At 49.1% G+C, this 12,655-nt stretch overlaps 1 protein-coding gene and 1 long non-coding RNA gene across 2 annotated transcripts; both read left to right on the top strand.

The window, feature by feature from the left end:
- The first annotated feature begins 6,051 nt into the window (after positions 1–6,051).
- On the top strand, positions 6,052–8,425 carry LOC119355850. The gene has a single exon (XM_037622736.1). The coding sequence runs from the start codon at positions 6,052–6,054 to the stop codon at positions 8,317–8,319; it is 2,268 nt and encodes a 755-aa protein (XP_037478633.1). The 3' UTR covers positions 8,320–8,425.
- Positions 8,426–10,802: 2,377 nt separating this feature from the next.
- LOC119339833 lies at positions 10,803–12,448 on the top strand. Its single transcript, XR_005164233.1, has 2 exons — positions 10,803–11,848; positions 11,975–12,448. It is a non-coding gene; the product is annotated as an uncharacterized LOC119339833 (long non-coding RNA).
- Positions 12,449–12,655: the final 207 nt, after the last annotated feature.

Here is a 12,655-nt window from a genome sequence, read left to right as displayed (position 1 = left end):
TTTCTGGGAGAAGAGTTGTATATGATGCAACCAGAAAGTTTTTTCGATCCAAAAGAAGCTAACAAAGTATGCAAGCTCCAGCGATCCATTTATGGACTGGTGCAAGCATCTCGGAGTTGGAATATATGCTTTGATAAGCTGATTAAAGCATATAGTTTTATACAGACTTGCGGTGAAGCCTGTATTTACAAGAAAGTGAGTGGGAGCACTACAACATGTTTCATAAGTATATGTGAATGACATATTGTTGATCGGAGATAATGTAGAATTATTCTGCAAAGCATAAAGGAGTGTTTGAAAGGAGTTTTCAAAGAAAGACCTCAGTGAAACTGCTTACATATTGACAAGAAGTACATACCTTAGAGATAGATCAAGACGCTTGATAAGTTTTTTCAATGAGTACATACCTTGACAAGATTTTGAAGTAGTTCAAAATGGAACAGTCAAAGAAAGAGTTCTTGCCCTGTGTTACAAGGTGTGAAATTGAGTAAGACTCAAAGCCCGACCACGACAGAAGATAGAAAGAGAATGAAAGTCATTCCCTATGCCTCAGCCATAGGTTCTATAAAGTATGTCATGCTGTGTGCCAGATCTATTGTATACCCTACACTGAGTTTGGCAAGGGAGTACAATAGTGATCTAGGAGTAGATCACTGGACAATTGTCAAAATTATCCTTAGTGGAATAAGGATATGTTTTCTCGATTATGGAGGTGACAAAAGGTTCATCGTAAAAGGGTTACTTCGATGCAAGTTTTGACATTGATCCAGATGACTCTAAGTCTCAATCTGGATACATATTGAAAGTGGGAGCTATTAGCTAGAGTAGCTCCGTGCAGAGCATTGTAGACATAGAAATTTGCAAAATACTTACGGATCTGAATGTGACAGACTCGTTGACTAAAATTATCTCACAAGCAAAACATGATCACACCTTAGTACTCTTTGGGTGTTAATCACATAGCAATGTGAACTAGATTACTGACTCTAGTAAACCATTTAGGTGTTGGTCACATATCGACGTGAACTATGGGTGTTAACCACATAAAGATGTGAACTATTGATGTTAAATCACATGGCGATGTGATCTAGATTATTGACTCTAGTGCAAGTGGGAGACTGAAGGAAATATGCCCTAGAGGCAACAATAAAGTTATTATTTATTTCCTTATTTCATGATAAATGTTTATTATTCATGCTAGAATTGTATTAACTGGGAATATAATACATGTGTGAATACATAGACAAACAAAGTGTCACTAGTATGCCTCTACTTGACTAGCTCGTTGATCAAAGATGGTTAAGTTTCCTAACCATAGACATGAGTTGTCATTTGATTAACGGGATCACATCATTAGGAGAATGATGTGATTGACTTGACCCATTCCGTTAGCTTAGCACTTGATCGTTTAGTTTGTTGCTATTGCTTTCTTCATGACTTATACATGTTCTTATGACTATGAGATTATGCAACTCCCGTTTACCGGAGGAACACTTTGTGTGCCACCAAATGTCACAACGTAACTGGGTGATTATAAAGGTTCTCTACAGGTGTCTCCGAAGATACTTTTTGGGTTGGCGTATTTCGAGATTAGAATTTGTCACTCCGACTGTCGAAGAGGTATCTCTGGGCCCACTCGATAATGCACATCACTATAAGCCTTGCAAGCATTGCAACTAATGAGTTAGTTGCGGGATGATGTATTACGGAACGAGTAAAGAGACTTGCCGGAAACAAGATTGAACTAGGTATTGAGATACCGACGATCGAATCTCGGGCAAGTAACATACCAATGACAAAGGGAACAATGTATGTTGTTATGCGGTCTGACCGATAAAGATCTTCGTAGAATATGTAGGAGCCAATATGGGCATCCAGGTCCCGCTATTGGTTATTGACCAGAGAGGTGTCTCGGTCATGTCTACATAGTTCTCGAACCCGTAGGGTCCGCACGCTTAATGTTCGTTGACGATGTAGTATTATATGAGTTTGGTCCTCGAGTCCGAGTGGGACTCTTGCCTTTTGGGCAAAACCGACTTTGAGGAGGCTTTTGCTTCAAGTTTCGACCCCAGTGCTCAACATATAAATAGAGGTGCAGGGCTAGCACCAAAGACACATCAAGAAACACCAAGCCGTGTGCCGGTAACCCCGTTCCCTCTAGTTTATCCTCCGTCATAGTTTTTGTAGTGCTTAGGCGAAGCCCTACGGAGATTGTTCTTCATCAACACCGTCACCACACCGTCGTGCTGCCGGAACTCATCTACTACTTCGCCCCTCTTGCTGGATCGAGAAGGCGAGGACGTCACCGAGCCGAACGTGTGCAGAACTCGGAGGTGTCATGCTTTCGGTACTTGGATCGGTCGGATCGTGAAGACGTACGACTACATCTACCGCGTTGATATAACGCTTCCGCGAACGGTCTATGAGGGTACGTAGATAATACTCTCCCCTCTTGTTGCTATACATCACCATGATCCTACGTGTGCGTTGGAATTTTTCTGAAATTACTACATTCCCCAACACAGCCTCGGGTAATACTCAGGCGGGCCTGACTACCTCGGCTGTGTGCAGCCGGTGATCCAGGAGAGGATCGAGCACCACTCCACTTGCAGAGTAAGATCAGGTTTAACCTATGGCCATCATAAAGAACAGGGAGGACATGTACACCGCCGACTGAATGTAGTGGAAGGAGCATGTCCTGTAAGAGATGGACAGCGAGGCCGCTGACAAAGTCTCTGAACGACGCTCTAGCGGCGGTGACGGCGGCGACCGAGGCCGTCGCCGAGAAGATCGTGATGGAGGAGAAGTTTTGGAACTGGAAGATGGAGATTGTCCATGTTCAACCTCCGCAAGTTGCTGGTGGAGAAGAAGCAACAGAAGCCACTCGTTGAGAAGCCCAGGCTGACAACGTCGGACATTATTTGGAACATAGAATGTATCATGTCATCATGCATCCTCTCCTTGGTGGTTCTTAGCTTATTCATGGTTAGTTTCTTAGTTCATTCCTTAGGGTTTCTCCTTCGCATTGGGCCTTGTGAGCCCTTGATCAATTCTGAGGCTGGGCTCCTTTGGGTGAGCCACCCCCGGTGTACGGCACTATCAGCCACCACGCCTCGACCAAACCAGATGAACCGGAGCCGCCGGAGACTCTGCTCATCGCTGGCCATAAAGAAGGCCTGATCCACCTTGGTTGGCTGAAGCAGCCACCACCACCAGCAACATGCAGCCACCGTCACACACTTGCAGTCAACTCCCAGTCTGCGCCCACAACCGACGCCACCACCCACGAGGAGCACTGGCGACGACGGAGATCCAGGCATGTCCAAGAGCATCTCCAGCCGTTGAGCCCCTTAAAAGGCATTTTTTTGCTGCTTGAGGGGTTGCCGGCGAAATTTTTTGTCTGGGGTCGAGAAAACATCCACTCATTGCCCTCCCACGCACCTCTGAACCGCTGAACCGGCTGGCGCTGCTCCTCCGTCAGAAGCTGCTGCTTCGTCTGCATGTTGGACATCTGCATGTACGTCGGCGGCGGCACCACCATTGACGCCGGGGTCCGCACCTGGCGCGGCGCTGCACATCGCCAGCGGCGGGGCAGGGCCAGCATGGGCGCTCCCGGAGGCCGCAAGGCCATGCTGCTCGCGCTGCCGGAGAATGCCTGCGCGTTCGCCGCCGCTGCGTGGTTATACATGACGTAGCATCGCGCGCTGGTTCGCGAGAGCGCTCGCCGACTCGACCAACACCGTCTCCCAATCCGTCGATGAACATGCCCTCGAGGGTCGCATGTCGTCGCCGATCCGGCCGGGTTGCCATCGAACAGGGCCAGCGCGAGCTGCCGCCCGTGCTCTTCCCCGAACATGGCGTCCGCCTCCTCGTCGGCTGCGTGACCAAGCTGCTCGACGCGCTGCGCCTCGTGCGCGCCGCGGGCGGCGTTCCCTCCCCGGCGTGCCAGGTGCGCGACGTGGCCGACCGCGCGCTCGCCGTCGCCACGCGCGGCCGCTCCCGCTGGAGCCGCGCCATCCTCGCCTCTCGCCGCGCGCACCGCGTGCACCGAGCGCGCCTCCACGCTCCGGTCCCGACACCGGCACCTGCTCTGCCACGGCGTGCCTCGCTGGAGATGCAGGTGGGCGTTGGGGACGGCGGCGTCGACGAGGACTGGACGCGCCATGGCGGCTGCGGAGGAGGGCGAGCTGGAAGGAGGCACGCGCGGCGACGGGAGGAAGAAAAGTAGGGGGAGAGAGACGAAAAGGTTGGGGAGAGAGAAGATATCTCACTGCAGGTGGGGCAACGCCTGCAAAACGGCGAAATTAGCCCCCCCAGGTGCCCCCCAACTTGCTGCGTTTGGGTTAGGGTTGCCGGCGCCAGTTTTTACTTTATCCGGCGAAAAAGGAGAGTTTGGGGGGACGAGTGGGAAGATTTATGTCTGCCGGCGCGAGAAAAAGTGCCTGGGGGGCCGGCTGGAGATGCTCTAACCCCGCAGAAGAAGCAATGACTACCACAACGAGAGCAACCTGCTCACCCACCACCGCATGCCGCACGACCGCATCGATGCCGCCCGCGCCACCGGCCTGACAGTCGTCGTCCCTGTGGACGTCAGATCTTGCCAGAACCGAACCGTTGACCGAGCCACGGCCACCAACACGAGGCGGCCTCCCACACTCCACCACAAGGCAGCGCCTCCGCCAACACCTGCCGGGGCCACCACCCCCGCGCTCATGCATCATCGTCCCCGAGTCGCCCCATGGGAGCCCAATTTGAAATTTTCTTTAGAAAATTGTACGCACGACAAATTGAAATGGATGCAGTATAGGAAATTTATAAGATCTTGTGTGTAGATTTACAACAGAACTTATTTTATTTTTTTATATAAAAAAGTTCCCAAACTAGCTGTCTTCCTTTCTTTTTAACTCAAAAAACTAGCGGTCTCTGAAATTCACTCAGAGAAGAATGGAAAAACAGCAAGGAGGACGGCAGCACGGCGCCCTCTGCCGAGTGTGCCGAGCCGACCGCAGAGGATGGCATCGAGGCCGCAGCGACGCCCTTCCCCTCGTGGGTGGTCGCGAGGAGGACCGCAAGGCAATGGCCGTGAATTCTGCTCCCTTCTCTGAGTGTAAGATTTCGCGTGCTGCGGTCTTCGGTATGACTGGGAACAGGGGTGTTACCGAGTTCCTACATATGCCCAAGCACCACGATGAGTATTGCTAGTAGTACACTGTTTTTCTTCACATGTGCCACTACATATTTTGTATTTTTTTTGCTTATGTGCCACCGATGAGGTGATGAAAGAATGGCAGACAAGCAAACGTGTGGCAATCATCAATATTTTTTCTTGTTTATGCCATTCTTGTACAAGATAGCCAGGCAGATATACATATGCTTATCGTGCTAGCTAGGTTCATTGCAAGCATGTGATGTGGCCCCGTCTCCTTGGTGATTCTTGTTAACTAATTCGTCGTTAGTTTCTGTTTGGCTGATGGTGTGCACGCAAGGTAGTGGGTGTGTACTAGTATCTACTACAGTATATACGTAGTGGAATTAAAGAACAGTGTTGATTAGCTGTCCCAATAAGTATTGTGAATTTTGCAGATTGGATCTGCCAAACCTAGTTCAGATCGACAACAACCCCTGGTAAAGTGAACCGTCTCTGACAACCTTGCATTTCTTAGGACTAAAAATGGATAGATGGGCAATGGCTATAGTATAATGGGTCAATACAAAATACTAGAACGTACTGAACCTGACCAGGAAACTCTCTACAGGCGCTATCAGATCAGTGCTCAACTTAGAGCTGACCATATGCCAGTCCCATCTCTAGAGATAAGACTCTAGGGAGCAACTCTTGCCTTCAGTTCAGTCTCGAACGGAAGGTTGAAGCATCGATCTGCCTAGCTAGCTGTTGCATGCCGGTATGTGTCACATTTTATCCTGGTTTTTGCTCCTTATTAACCTCTGTGTAGCATCAGATGCAACACATACTAGATGCATGCTTGCATATGTATGCTATACCAGTGTAACAAACTAATCTTGATTGCAGTGCTTGCAGGGGGTAGCAAGATGGCTGTAGCATGGATAGAAGCTGATGTAAAGTGGTTGAGTTTCTATGTGTACCGGATAGTGCTGCTTCTCAGCTTCCTTATGTATGTTATTCTCGCCTCCTTCTCCGAGAGCCGCAGGCGTGAAGGCAAAGGTTGGAAGAGAGGGTTATTGTGGTTGGCGTACCAGCTGACTGAGTGGTGCCCGGCATATGTCATCAGCAATCTGTACCTCGAAACCTCGCCGTGCGAGAAGATGATCGTCGCCTTCTGGGTGCCATTCCTTCTGCTGCACAACGCTCGCCCAGACAACATCAGCGCCTTCATCAGCGAGGACAGTGAGCTCTGGCTGCGCGCGGGTGTATTTGTTTTCTTGCAGTCCGTGGGATCCGCATTTATTGTGTGCAGGTATATACTCCTTGAGTCCACTGCTGGGTTGTTGCGCCAGGCGTCTTTCATCATGTTATTGCTGGGCCTTTACAAGTATGCGGAGAGTGCGGTGGCGCTAAGGCAATGCAACTTGAGCCGCATCCGGAGGTCATTCAGGAAGCTGCAGCCCAATGCCAATAGCTTCAGGGATGACTATGGTGGAGGCAAGAATCTGGAGGGTCTGAAAGACGAGGAAGCCTTGTTGGTTGCTCACAGCCTGTTCGATATCTGCAAGGGTGCCTTTTCTGATTACTCGGTGGAGTACATGGACCGTGATGCAGTCAGAAGCATGTTCTCGGGTCAATGGGAGAGTATGTGCAAGGTGGTGGAGATGGAACTCTCCCTTATGCATGACATCCTCTACACCAAGACATCCGTGGTCCACACCTTGCCTGGCTACATCATCCGTCTGGCCTCGCCATTCCTCACCGCCACTGCGCTCCTGCTGTTTTTCCTCCAGTGCAAAGAGTGCATGAAGCTTGAGCCAATAGATAAAGCTGTGAGTTACATATTGCTGGTTACGACCCTCCTCCACGATGTGAGATCGCTGTTGAGAGCACTAGCGTCAGGCTGGACACATTCATACTTCAAACATATGTCACACAACTGGTTCAAGCATCAATTTTGGTGCCTGGAGAGATGGGCGAAGCTTCGTCGGTTTGTCGTGTCACTGCGTCTTTCCCGGCTCTCCTTGTGGTTGTGGACATGTGCATGTCCCAGAGAGCCCAAAAGCTACAGGAGGTGGGCGGGCACCTTCGGGCAGTGCAACATGTTTGACCAGTGCACTGTTGGAAACAGGCGCAACCTATACAGCATACCTGGGCTGACGACTGAATCAAAAGGCCAGTTGAATTCGAGAGGCTATGAATGGGAAGACCATTCGAGGGGCCTTGAGATTCCAGACAATGTCAAGAAGCTGGTGTTCATCAACATGTGCAAGCACTTATTCCCTGGTCCCGAGCTGCCCCATGAACAGTTTGTTCGTGTAAATGTGCCACCATGTCAATGCCACCGCCCTGACAGGCAAGCTGTTGCAGAGTACTCTCCCAGATCCTACGAGCAACAAACTCATCACTTGAGGTATTGTCAAGCCCCGCCTGAACACTATGACGAGAAAGCTGCTGACATCAAGCATGCAGATCAGTCAGATGAAGATAGGAGGTTCCATCTTGAGCTTCAAGAGGTCATCCTCATCTGGCACATCGCCACCGATGTCTTCCTCGCACGCAGACCCAGTATCGGAGGCGGAAAGTCCGAGGAACTCGTGAAGGCGATGGAGCAGATGTCAGATTACATGATGTTCCTCGTCGCCAAACGCCCTCAAATGCTACCAGGGCGTACGCTCGGCGGGCTGCACGAGAAAACACGCCGTGCTGTGGAGTTGATATGGAAAGTGGCTATACCAACTAGTCATGCAAGAAAAGAAAAGGAGATGGTTGCCAAGTGGATGCTGAATAACATGGATGGTCTTAATGACCCAAATTCACCTATCTGGGGAGGAACTCAAAAGATGGACAAGGATAATCTTAATGACCCGGGTTTGAATATGACTACTGTCTGGAGAGGAGCTCAACTTGGCCAGATGCTGCTAAACCCACCGTCCAGGGGTGGAGAAAGCAAAGGTACGATGGAACTACTTGCATACTGGATTCCAGATTTGCAGAAACCTCATGGGGATATGTTGGAGTTTGTCTTGGATGCGTGGGTGCGTCTGCTCATGTTTGCGTCCATGCGGTGCAGCAGGGATTCTCACGCCAAGCAGCTCAGCTGCGGCGGCGAGCTCGCGACCCTGGTATGGATCATCATGGAACACACAAAGAACAGCGACGTCAAAAAGCATCTCAAGTCACTTCTTCGTTAAAAACTGCCATCCATCTTCCTCTGCAACAATCTCTGCTATGATGCTTTTCATCTCACTAGCTGATCTGTACCCTCCTGCTTCGGTCTCTCGTTGTAGTCATGTGCCTCTTGTTTTTCAGGCTTGGTGGATGCACTCATGTTTCTCTCTGCATTGGTGGTTGTACTCATGTACTCCCTCCGTTCCAAATTAAAACCACGACGAGTCTGTCTAATTTGAACTAAAACCACGACGAGTAATTTGGAACGGAGGGAGTACAACTTTCCTTCAGTCTCTGGTTGTACTTATGTATCTCCGGTTTTCATGGTTTGGTGGTTGTACTCATGTTTCGATGTTGGTAGTTGTGTACTCTCTAAGTCTGTCTAGTTGTACTCATGTATCTCCGTTTTTTTTTCTGATTTGGTGGTTCACTTGCACCATGTATCTCTCTGGTTTGTACCCATGTATCTCTGGATTGGTAACTGTACTCATTGTATCTCTGGATTAATTGGTCATCATTTCTTTGCTGCCCTTTATCTGCATTAATTAGCAGGTGATATACCTGAATCTTGATCTATAAGAACCATTCACTACAGGTCTTAGTGAAAGACCACACACAGTTTTTTCACCATGATTGCACTTTCCTGCAGACAAAAAGGGGGTGGAAACCCTATTGCTGGAAAGGTAGACTGCGAGAGCCTGCCTATTGTCCTCACATGTGCGTCTGAAGGCTCTAGACCTTCGCTTGATCATCATAAACAACAAATTACGGTTTCACAACGGCTCCATATAATCTGTCACAACTGTGTGACAGTGTGGAAGTTGGGGTTTGATGCATCATATATTTGGACCCTGTGGAAGACAACAACTTGTTTTCGGGGCGATTTCCTGGTGACCCTAAGGCTATTATTCATCAAGTTAAGTTTGTTACTAGATTAATCTTTCATCGTTTTTCATCTTTGCCTACAACATGTGCAGAGCTCTGGCTTGCAGGCGGGTGTGGCCTGGAATGCATCCATAAACAACAGGGTAGTACCAACGGTAAAACAGGCAAGCACATTCAGGGATGCATAGTTACGAAAACGGTGAAGGCACCTGACTGAAAATTAGATACAAGATCAAATCGACGGCGGTACGAATGATTGTTTGGATGTCTTGTGAACAAAAAAAGGTAGAATGCAACCGCATAAAAAAAGTTAGAATGAATGTATATTTTTTGGAACGAGCAGAGGAAGTTCTTACCAGTCCAATTAGTAGTTTAGTACTAGTACATTTCATTCTTAAGCGAGGCCCATCAGTTTCAACGTTAACAACCTGTTTGAATGAGATTCAAGCATGGGACAGTTGCAAAATGAAGGTTGAATTATCGAATTCGCGAGAGAAGCTAGAAACCATGAAAACCTTCAAACCCAGAGTCATTAATTCCAGGCTAACTACTGTCTAGGCGGCATCATTCATGTAGCAAACCAACAGCAAAAGGGAAGTATGATCAGTACACACAACCTCCTGCCATGACAGACTGAACATGCCATTCATGGATTCAATATAGGAGTAGTTGGATTGGCAATGTTCTGGGTATAATGAATGTAGAGTACTCAAAGTCACGGTAACTATCTAAAAATACTCCAATCTCACGACATAATCATCCACCTTGTATGTAATTATTACAACAAGACTGCGGCAGGCATGTATGCATTCATCATTACTCTCCAACCTCTATGATGTAGGCAGTGACAACCACACAGTCGATAGATGGCAGGCGGGGCACCATCAGCCGGTGGAGGGAGGAACCCTGAGGAAGTCCAGCTCGGACAGGTAATCATCGGTGAAATGAGCCTTCCCCACAAGGGTCTGGTCCTGATCATTCTTGGTGACGCGGCACTCCGAAGGACCGAGGGTCATGGTGTAGCCAAGTTTGGCGAGCTGGCTGCTGGCAGGGCCGGTCCTGGGGAGGGGCGAACGGGGCCCCCAAAAGTCAGGGGCCCTCTCCCAGGTATACGTACGTATGTATATACAGGTCTTCGATCGGGAAAAACTGAAACTAATCTATCTCTCACGTCTCAGCGCGCCTCGTTCAGCTTCTGGCCGATCGCCCCGATCACTACTAGCCTAGGAAAGTAAAGATATGTTGGGCCTGACCCATGTTTGTACGTAGTCACATGGAAACTGGAGATTGGAAAAGCAATCGTTGGATTGATTTCCTCCTGTAACTTTGGATCGGTTGTTCCCTGCCTTTTTTTCCTGTTTGTCTAATCTCTTCGACCCTGCCTCCTCACGAACGACGCGACGACTGCGGCAGGTACATCTGGTCGCGCCCTCTTCCCTCACATGATCTTCATCCTATTTCTTTTCTTTCTAATCCTAATTCCCAAGGAAAAGTGTTCAAATCAACCGGATGATTTTCTGTCGCTATAAGCCGTCTTGTACACTCGCCACGTGTTCCCCCGAGCCCACCGCTTTCCTCCCCATCTTATCTTTTCCAGCGCTCTCTCCTCCACTCGTCCCCTCCCTCATCTTTTCCCCCCGTTTCCTCTCACATGGCTCTCTCCTTTGCACTCTGCCCGGCGACCACCGGAACGTCAGTCGCGCGCTGCTGCTGCCAGGAAGAGGCGACGAAGCATCCACCATTACCATCGCGTCGCCGTCACCACCGGGTGATGCGTCGCAGCATCCCATCGCCGCCGTGCAGCATCTACTGTCACCGTCGTGTGCTTCGTCATAGCAACCACGTCGCCGTCGCCCTGCGATGGAGCACCACCGTGCCGATGGTGGTGCTCCAGTGAAGCTTCGCCGAGGCCATCGGGTGCTTCGATGGAGCACGGCGGGGGCAGCCGATGCTACAACAGAGAATCAATGCGCTGTGGTGACGTTTGCAGTGAAGCTCCGCCGACGGGCTGCTGCGATGGAGCCCGCCGTGCCGGTGTGGCACTGCAGTGAAACAACGCGGCGCCGCCGGGGCTGCAATGAAGCGTCGCCGGGTTCGTTAGGCTGCAATGGAGCGCCGCCAGAGCTGCAGTGAAGCACGTCAGAGTTGTAGTGAAGCGCGCCGAAGCTGCAGTGAAGCATGCCAGAGGGTCGTCGGAACTTGGTTGGGGTTCCAATGAAGTGCCGCCGGAGTTGCAATGAAGCACAACGAAGGGTCGTTGAAATTTGGTCGGGATTGCAATGGAGCTACGCCTGGGCTGCAGTGAAGCACGCCGGAGGGTCGTTGAACCTGGCCTAGGTTGCAATGGAGGGCCGGCGGCGCCGCCGGTGCTGCCGTGGAAGCTGCTGTTGAGGGATACATATGGTGGATTTTGCGTCTGATGGATAGAAGAGCAGAGAAGGAAGACTGGGTTGTGCTACGATCAAACGGCCACCTCGTCCAGATTGGACGATTGGCAAGGCGGATGATTTCTCGATCGACCACCCTAGGAAATCATCCGGCTTATTCGTAGCAGCCGCCAATTCCCAATTTCTCGATCGATCGAACAACTTAACAGGGAACTGACGAATTGTTTTTAGGGCGCTCGAATCATTGCGCCCATGTTGCCGATTAGATTACAGAGAGAAGGTACTATATTAGGCCCTAGAAGTTTATCATTATATTAGATGATCTTTGGTACTTTATCTAAAATTTAAAATTTTAATTAGCTTTGCGCGAATTTTGAAAGCTAATTGTTCCTTTTAATTTGAGCAGGGTCATGTCAAGTTCGGGTAGAAAGTATCCATCCGGAGGTCATAAAAGTAAAAGGAAGAAGGAGGCAGATGAGGAGAAAGATGCATTGAGTGGATCTTTTTTTAAATATTATAAGAGCGATACAAGCACTCCAAGAAATCCAGACGAGTTGGCAATAGTTCTTGCGGGTGGCCAAACTAATGGCAATCAGGAAGATGATGGTCATACCCGCACAGAAGGCAATGTTGACGTCAACATGGATGATAGCAATGTGAGTGATCATGAGCCCATATTTAATTCATCTACGGCAGAATCTACTAGTGTTGATTAGTAACCGGTTACTGTGGATATTTATGATTCAAGCAATTGGGGTAATCTTGATAACAAAGCGAGGGACATATTAGTGAAAAGGGGGCCTAAAAGGGAAGAAGAAAATACTGAATATCCTTTGGATGAAAATTCAAGACATTTTTTGTATAGTTATTACTCAACAAAGATGAGCAATGGAGAGGTGCGTGATAGGAAATGGTTAGTTTTTTCAAAACACGCAAAACAGTGTTTTGTTTTTCCTGTAAGCTTTTCAATTCTGATAAATGCACGAGTGCAATGGGGAATGATTGGTTTTGTGATTGGAGGCATATTAATGAGAGACTGAAAGAGCACGAAGCCAGTGTCGACCATATTACCAACATGAACTCTTAG

Source organism: Triticum dicoccoides, chromosome 1A, assembly GCF_002162155.2.
Source record: "Triticum dicoccoides isolate Atlit2015 ecotype Zavitan chromosome 1A, WEW_v2.0, whole genome shotgun sequence".
NCBI lineage: Eukaryota > Viridiplantae > Streptophyta > Magnoliopsida > Poales > Poaceae > Triticum > Triticum dicoccoides.
This window is presented reverse-complemented; position numbering and strand designations above follow the sequence as displayed.

Excerpts from the sequence above, each read along its gene's own strand:
- LOC119355850 (XM_037622736.1), top strand. The coding sequence starts at position 6,052 with ATGGCTGTAGCATGGATAGAAGCTGATGTAAAGTGGTTGAGTTTCTAT.